At 39.4% G+C, this 8,944-nt stretch overlaps 2 protein-coding genes across 2 annotated transcripts in view; one reads left to right on the forward strand and one right to left on the reverse strand.

Moving 5' to 3' along the window:
• The first annotated feature begins 387 nt into the window (after window positions 1-387).
• Window positions 388-3,969, forward strand: LOC103466283 (olfactomedin-like). The gene is made up of 5 exons (XM_008411765.2): window positions 388-1,217; window positions 1,335-1,493; window positions 2,149-2,361; window positions 2,445-2,577; window positions 2,796-3,969. The coding sequence occupies exons 1-5, from the start codon at window positions 1,182-1,184 to the stop codon at window positions 3,641-3,643; spliced, it is 1,389 nt and encodes a 462-aa protein (XP_008409987.1). The 5' UTR covers window positions 388-1,181; the 3' UTR covers window positions 3,644-3,969.
• Window positions 3,970-4,824: 855 nt separating this feature from the next.
• Window positions 4,825-8,944, reverse strand: part of LOC103466360 (uncharacterized) — an 8,203-nt gene continuing 4,083 nt past the window's right edge. Inside the window, exons 5-8 of the mRNA XM_017305168.1 lie at window positions 7,388-7,508; window positions 7,066-7,281; window positions 6,445-6,643; window positions 4,825-6,327 (exon numbers count right to left, since the gene is read on the reverse strand). Coding sequence (XP_017160657.1) covers window positions 5,871-6,327; window positions 6,445-6,643; window positions 7,066-7,281; window positions 7,388-7,508 — 993 coding nt within the window. The 3' untranslated portion in view covers window positions 4,825-5,870. The remainder of the gene's footprint in view (window positions 6,328-6,444; window positions 6,644-7,065; window positions 7,282-7,387; window positions 7,509-8,944) is intronic.

Raw genomic sequence — 8,944 nt, forward strand, 5'->3', positions numbered from 1 at the left:
ATTAAACATTTTAAAATTTAAAGTGTGATTTGAAAAATTTCACAGTTTACACAGAAGAGCTTCCTCGTTAGCAAGGGTGGTTCTGCTTTCTCTCTCTGCTCTAAAATACCAGTTCACACATTTGTTTTCACTTGCAATTGTTGTGAACATATTTGCACATACTCTTACTTTTAGGGGTTCAGAAAGGATGCTGAAGTAATAATAAGTAAGTCTTACATGATAAAAGAAAGCCTGATGTTGTTACTGTWTTAAGTTGTTTGTTGTTGGCAGTTTGTAGAAAAGGACACAATCAATATTAAACTATTTGCTCTTGGAGTCAAACTATGTCCATTATATTTTTCATTACACTTTGCTTTTTTGTTGGTGTTATCATTACTTGTATTTTTAAACAATCTATAAAGGATGGCAGTTTTCAGGTAAATAATTGACAAATGACATTATGTTGTCTCTAGCTTTAATCATTCTATTGATTATGAACTGCTGGAAAAGATGATTTTGTCATCTGCAYAGAAGAACAATATCACCTTTTAGCAAGCAATGGATTATAACACTCGATTTAGAAAAATTATCTAAYACTGCAGTACAAATAAAATGTGTTTTGTTCAAACTTGTCAACTTTTAGATCTCTCTGCTTCAGCACACCTGGCTCCAATATTAGCCCATTAGCAGCTTGCTGTAACTGCATGCTAACGAGACATTTAATTCAAGTCTGTAAGTCAAGGAACAAATCTAAAAGTTGCAGCACCCTTAGGTCTCCAATATCAGTTTGAGACTGCCGGTATAAGAGATTTGTTTAAAATCTGTTTGTTTGAAATGATATCAAAATGTAATAAGTTGCACAAATGGATGGACGTCATCATTCTATTCAGCTCAGTGATGCTGGTTCAATGACATGTTGCTGAGTTGAGAGGGAGGAAGTGATTTTGTTTTTCAGGGTGAAACAGTGTGTTCCAAAAACATGAAACAAAACCTCTTGCATTACAAAAGGGGAATGGGCGACTCCTGAGTCAACCATATTTGTTGTGAAACYTTACAGTTTCCCATCTTTTGTGGGGTTTCATGTGGATGTGAAAGCTTTCTGTGGTGACAGATTTGTGACTCACCAGAGGGTTTGGTCGTAGTATTTCAGCGAMGGGAGAKAAAAGGGGAGATATTTGGCATTAAGGTCTCCTGCTGTGAAGATGCTGCCATTTCTCCTTCTTCTGTTAACATCCCTAGTAAGTTTTAAATATATTCTTAATGTTTATTTTTGTTAATGCATCCTTTTACCAGTGTTCTGTTTACTGCATTGTTTTTGTGTGTGTGTGTGTGTGTGTGTGTGTGTGTAACTGCAGAAAGGTGGAGATGCCCAACGTGTGATCGGCCAGAGTAAAGATGGCTCCTGCCACTGTGAGGTGAACTCCACCATGTGGTCCTTCCCGGTGCTAAAGTACGAAGGTGTGCTGCTGCAGGTTAAAACCTGTGAGGGATCTCTGAGCAGTCTGCAGGAGCAGGTACAAAGTAAAACTGCTGGAAAGCTGGTATTTTACATTAAATTATTTGGATTTCATGAAAATATGTCATGTTTATTGCTTAAATACATGTCAATTAATAATTACACTTTTATGGTTTATACATTAAGCAGTAAAGGWTTATTAACTGAGATAGCTATATGACATGAGGTTGATAGATTGAAAACAATTTACTGCACTTATTTTGTATTTTTACTTCTTCAATAAGCAGTAAAAAGTGCAAATATTAGGGAAATGTTCATGATGACAGATTGACATAGAATATACTGAATAAAAATTWWAAAAAAAATACAGAATGTAACATTTATTTCTGTGCCAATTAGTCCACAACTCAACAATAATGCCAAACCTTTGCATTTGCATTAGTCCTTTCATTAGTCTTTCTGTTTGGGGTTTTATTCTCCCTTCCCTCCACCCCCCATGTAGGTATAATGTAGCTAAATAAAGTTTAAATATGAATATCCTCTTTGACTATTTAAATCACTTGGATTATTTTTAAGGAAATGGGTGATTATTTTTCAGTTGAACATATGTAGCTTCACACAAAAYGATCAGTCTCTGATGTTAACATCTATGAATAAAATCTTGTCTATATATGYATATAACCCATTGAGTTTCTATTTCTGTTTCTTCTCAGGTGTTGCGCTCCACCATTCGTCTTCCTCAGATTCAGGCACAAGTTGAAAATGTGACAGCCCGACTCCAGCCCTTTCAGTACCTTCGCCACCAGGGCCTGTACACCGTGCTGTCTCTGCGCCTGCTGGGTCAAGAACTCAGCCAGCTAGAGATCGACCTCAGTGCAGTCCACGCCCAGCTGAACAACACGCAGACACACAAACTTTCCACAGAGGTACAGCAAAGTGCAGAAAAAAAAAAGGATTCTCATAAATGTTTACTGTTCTGAGGGGAGGTGTGTTTACGTTTGTTTGCTAGGTGGGTAAATTGCGGAAAGATGTAGAAAAGATGCAAATCTCGGACACTATTAATCTAAAGACYGTGAAAGAAAATTTTCGCTACCTGAAGAACAGAGTGGAGTCCTGCAAGACAATTCCCAAAGACTTTAAAGGTAAGGTGTTGTATTAATCAATTACGACATGTTCAGTGCAAACAGGAGGTACACCATCCACCATTTTTAATTMTGGCCTACCTCACTTCATTTTTTGAACGAAGTCATTAAGTGTTGATGACAAACACTTACCTAGTGTTTCATACCACTCCTATATGAAACACCTGTGAAATATTGAAAGCGTAATCTGTACTCAAGACACTTTTTCCCCGTTTCAGGCCAGCACAGGTACTGCATGAAGGGTCTAATTACCAACATCAGTGAACCTGTCACAACCAAAATCAGTCCCTATGGTAAGAACTACATCTCTGGATCATGGGGCAAACAGGCGCAGATGGACACAGAGGGAGAGAAGGACAGCTACTGGGTTCAAACTCTGCTCAACAGCCACATTTATGGTAACACCCTCCGTGTTTACCAAACCTACGAAGACTTCATGGCATCTGTCAACCATAAGGACTACACCATTGCCCCGTCCTACACTCATGCTGATGCMGTCGAGGGTCCAAGCGGTGTCCTGTACGGTGAAGCTCTGTACTATCACTGCTTCGGCTCTGCCGACGTCTGCCGCTACGACCTGAAGACCAACTCTGTCAAGAGGGCGACCCTTCCAGGTACTGGTGTTGGGATCAAAAACAAGTTTCCATATTGTTACTATGACTGCCGCTCGCATAGCGATGTGGATGTGGAGGCCGATGAAACCGGGCTGTGGGTGATCTACACCACTCTCGGCAACCACGGTAATCTGGTAGTAAGCAGGTTAGTGTGGGATGGCGAAGCTCAGGTTCTCAACGTGACACAGACCTGGGAGACGAGGCTTTTTAAGAAGGCGGTAAGCAACGCTTTCATGGTGTGTGGTGTGATGTACGCCACTCGTTATGTGAATGATTACAGAGAGGAAGTATTCTACGCCTTCGACACGGCTACTGGGAAAGAGGACAACTCTCTGGCTCTGCCGCTGGAGAAAATCGCTAAAGGCGTGGCTAGTCTGAGCTACAACCCCATCCAACGGCAGATCTACATGTACAATGATGGGTATCTTCTGGCCTATCAAACACACTTTTGATTTCATGGAATAATTTTATTTTTGAGCTAAATTGATTCAACACAACACAAATATTACTCAAAAACGATGCTGAATGAGCAAARGTGTTGGCTAAACAACAACAATGGTTGTTAGCCAATCAAAGATGTTAGCCAAAGTGTTGACTTATCAATGKTGGCAATGCCATTTCAAAAATGTTGTTGTATAATTAATGATGGTCCATCTGTAATGTGTAATGTTTGTTAATCCTGCAATACTATCTGAATAAAGATGTTGGTTATCTAGCAAATTTTACCAAACAATATTGTCAGAGTTTATCTAAATAAATGATAAATCTCTTGTTTCAATGTTTTTTTTAATCTCTTTTGTTATGTCCCCTCTTCAAAAAAAAGTTTAATATTCAATGAAGTGTCCCTTTCCATTTTTTTTAGAAGAATGTTAATATCTCTGATAACCTTCATCCTGGCTGGTTTGGTCCAAAGTCTCTAAAAACGTTGCCATGGTAACCTGGAGGGTCAGTGGCAGCTGCTCTTATCGCTCCCTCCTTCATCCTCAAATATTATGTCAAATATTATAATTTGACACATATTATAATTTACATGCAATTTAAATTGCATTTAAATTGTAATTTAAATTGCATGTGAATTATAATTATATTTTTTGTAGATTTATTTTATTTGTGTATGTGTTTAGGGTATCACATGCCTAACTGTCTGAAGTCTATTATTTGCATTTTTTCTGGTAGTTTTTCTACAAGGTAGCCTGTAGATGGCGCAATTGTCCAARGATTTTACATATTCATTCACTCAAAATTATTACTGTGATTTGCTATCTTGTGAGATTGTACTTAATAAGTTTTGTTCTGTTTGTAGGACAAACTGTTAATATGTTTTTTGGTATTTATTCACATTTCAATCAAAATTAATTACTGAGCAATTATCAGTAATTAATAGAAAAACTTAAATTCACATTACAGCACTGAAATGAATGTTTTTACTGTTGACAAGCTTTTTGTGTGTTTTTCTGATCATCTTTTGAAATAAGTTCTAAAAACATCACCATAATCTCACTTTTTGCAAAAGAAAAAAAGAACAAGTGAAGAACAAGATCAGTTTTTACCTGGTTGGAAGATTTCAGAACATATACGTAACATCATGTCTGAATGGAATAATGCAGGATATATCCATGTTTTTAATCTTGAATAAACTTGATTAACAATATYTTTTTATTTCATTAAAGAATTGTGAAATCAGTAGCATCATACATTTTAGATTTCACCAAATTGTTTTGAATCATATCACATTTACTCTCTTGAATCTTGTTTACAACAAAATACATTTTAAAGTTTTATTCTCACCATCAATCATAATTGTTTTTTTTCACATATCCATCATATATACTGTCATAACATGACAATTTTACACGTTTTATAAAAGTTACCTACTCCATCTTTAAGGAGGTACAAAATTTAGTATGGAAAATTAGTCATAACGTTTTTGAATGATCACTAAACAAACAGCTAGAAAATCTAATTTATCACTGGAGCAGAAAAACAACTTGAGAAATTTCACACAATATAAACACCACTCCCCACATACACCATTARAGAGAGTTATGATTAAAGAGAGTTAAAATGATGTGATTCTTTAGATTTGTAAATAGAAAATACCATACTCTCATAGCCAAACTGTATTTTTCTCTTCATTTTTAGCCATAATTGTGATTATTGCAAATTTTCTTAACCCTGAAACTCAGCCCGTCTTTCTTTGGTTTCCACTGTATGTATTACTGCATATCTAGGTATATTTGGTGATTAAACTACTAAAATAAGCAGTTAAAATAATTTTAAAGTTAGGTTTTGGTTCCTAATCACCGCTACTATAAGGCGTCTACTGTACTAATAGGAAGTAATAGSAGACATTATGGCTTCCTGTTGTTTCAAAAATTMTCTTATAAACTTAATAAAAGGATTTCCCATATTCATCACAATCCAGTGTGCATTTGAGCAAGCTGAGTAAGTTTATTTTTTAACTGGAGTTGATTATCTAACTAACCAAAGGTGAATGTGCCTTTTTACAATCAACTTCTACTTCAACGACAGCGTGGCTGCAACAGTAACACTAAAGCCATGCAGAAACGTTTTGAGAATATGATGTCTTTCATAGGAATCTTGTTGCATCTGACTAAATAAGACAAAGGACAATGTTAATATAACACCATGACAATACTATCATGTCAAATGTCACTCCTATGAAAAATAACGATCAGAGTACCCAAACAAAGCCTTGTAGGAGACCATTTTAGCATTACTGTACATGTACAGCATCTTGTCCACTGGGTTGTAGTTCAAGGAGAAAATGTTAGGGGACACCTTGTTTATGGAGATGCTAACTTTGAAGTTCTCCATCCCCGTCGTGGTGTCAAAGGAATAAAACACCTCTTCCACATTTGCGTCGACGTAACGTGTTGCGWAGAGGATGCCGCAGGCCATGAAGGTGTTGGTCACACTTCGCTTGTAGACTGAAGTGTACCATGTTTTACCGAGCGTCGGCGGCTCAGTTTCCTCCACCTTGGTCAGAACCAGATTGCCTAATGCCTCGGTGGTGGTGTAGACGACCCAAACGCCTGACTCATCAGTGGCCAGGTCCAGGTCAGTGAAGGCGTAGCAGTCTTCAAGGTGGCAGAAATTACWCYTCGAGTTATACCTAGCAGACCCGAGACAGGCATAATACTAACAATGTAATAAAACAAAAGAACACTAAGACTGTAGTGATGACTCAAACAGAACCAGCACATCAAATGTTCTTGCAACATGATCTAACCTGGTTCCTYTTGGTAGTTGTACGCTGGTCACACTTTTGCTGGTGAGGTTGAATCGACAAACAGCATCTCGGTTGTAACAGTTGTAGTACAAGGCACTTCCATACAAAACATTATTGGGACCCTGAATGGTGTTGGTGGTTGGGTTAGCGGAAGCGATCTGAATGTTGCCTGGTAGAAAACATGCACAATCAGGTAAACATTAGAATACTCATACTGGTGTGATTATAATACCTGGACCTCAGTTTGTCAGGAACGAAGAAGCTTACATGTTTACAGCGATCATATATAGAATATTCTTCTATTGTCACAATGTAAAGGATTACTTATTTGTTCTTTGCTCACACCTACTTATAAATTACAATGGAGACAGAGGAACAGATTCAGTGCTTAACCAAGGACCTACTTTATGTGAGTGAGTGTGTCACCTGGAGATGSACAATTGTTCATGCCAAGAAGGTTGAAAGACCAGCAACCCACAGCACCCAAGAGCAGCAAAGGAAGRATAAATTTGAATCAGAAAGGCAACCACACCACACAAAAGGTTGCTCTATCAGCAAAGCAAAGGAGCAGCAGCTCCCAGGCCAAAGAGTCACAGCCTGAAATGTAGGGCCCCTCCTGACCTATCCACACCACCATCTCGCAGAGAGGCAGGTCAAAGCCAGTCTCTCTGGTGGCCCCAAGTTCCAACAAACCCCCAGCAGCAAAGGCACCCAGCACTAAGCAGGGGAGACCCTCTCTACCCCAGAACCTCCAACACACCAAGGTGGCACTGGTCCACCACAGCAGCTGTAAAGCGGAAGGACCAGGGCAGAGAAGGACACCGGGTGAGCTAGGCCCTGAGAGACCAAAGAGAATGGACATCTGACAGAGCTCTGCGAAGCTATTGCTGCCTATGGCCGGGATATATCCCCGGGAGCCATAGGCATCCTGATGGGTGCCCACCACTCCGGGCATGGTCCAAGCTCTCACACAAGCAGCACACCACCAAAGGGGACTCCCTACCTTGTTCCCTCTTGTACCAGCTGTGCCCAAAACCAATACAGCACCTGCTGAGACGTGGGACCTTTCATAGATCAAAGATGTTAAGAGGAGAGTCCCCACAGAGTGGCCTCCTCCAAGACGAGGGCAGTAAGCCTAGCCAATTCAGTGGCCCAGGACCCCAACACCCTGCCCCCATCCCAGTGTACTGCCCCCAGGCCCAGCCAGCCACCCCACTGGAAGGGCCTCTGCCCTTTCAGCTACTAAGTCTCGCACCTACCAATAAAACTTCCTGGAACCATACCGGAAGCAGAATGTTCTTCTTCTGCACTGGTGAGTTCCAGATCAACAAACAAATCATCTGATTGGCTGAGCCAAGATCCAGAAGAGAGTTCTTCATCCTGCTGTAAGTATCCCACATAGTGATCTAAACCATGTGAATGAAACAAGCAAGATGAAAATTTTATTTTCTTGTTTTTCTGCCTGATGATAAAGCTCAGTTTTTGTTTACAGAATATTGGAAAGATTCCCTACTTTCTTATGAATATTCTTAATGGCATTCAGGAATTTTGCTATTTTGTAATCAATCTAAGTAACCCTTACTGTTATACATTATTTCATCTTCTTAAGTATGACTCCATGCCCTTTTATAATGCTTAAAACACCAATGTGTTATTTTTGAAATATAATTTTTTATCCAGTGATTCCTGGTGAGCTGGGAATCTGTTAGAAACCATTTATTTCAAATTCCCTTTAAAGGTAGGCTTGTTCACCTGGGGGATTAAAACACAACCTGGTTMATCTTCATGGGTGTAAAAGCCTCTTGTACACAAAGAACCAGCTATGAAATTCACAATGAAGAAATGGTCTGAGGAGACTAAAGACACTCTAAAGGACAGTTCCAGGTCCATCATGTGGGAAGACCTCGGTGTTGGCAACACTGTGCCCTTCATGAAGGTCCAATGTTTTGCAGCTCTGGCATCAATCCAGGCTCTTGACGTGCTGTGCAGATCAACTCTATGGCATCATGGGAGAGATGTTCAAAATGAGCCTGAAGATGGGGAAAGTATTGCAGCTGTGGAAGTCCTCCTGCATGGTACCTGTGCCGAAGATCTCTCACCTAAAGGACCTCAGAAGCTACAGATTGGTAGCATTTCCTTCTCATCTGATGTAGACCCTCTGCAAGTTGGTCCTCAGTCATCTTTACTCCCTTGGGAAATCTTCMTAAGACCCATTGCAATTTACTTACAAGCCTGACATCAGAGTGGTTGATCCCATCTTCTATTTCCTTCTCTGAGCTCCGATCCACATTGAGAAATGTGGAAGCACACTTTTAAGGAGAGGGGAACTAAGGGTTGGGATGTAAAGGGTATTTTTAAACACGTACTGATACCTTGGAACCAGTAGAAACTCATAAATAGTAATCGAACAACTAACTGTACTTTACTTAAGTGTGGAAGTTAAAACGAAGCACTGGATGCGCATATTTTGAAGAATTATTGAGTCACTTTTTTTTTTTTT

This window comes from Poecilia reticulata, linkage group LG6 (assembly GCF_000633615.1).
Source record: "Poecilia reticulata strain Guanapo linkage group LG6, Guppy_female_1.0+MT, whole genome shotgun sequence".
NCBI classification, from domain to species: domain Eukaryota; kingdom Metazoa; phylum Chordata; class Actinopteri; order Cyprinodontiformes; family Poeciliidae; genus Poecilia; species Poecilia reticulata.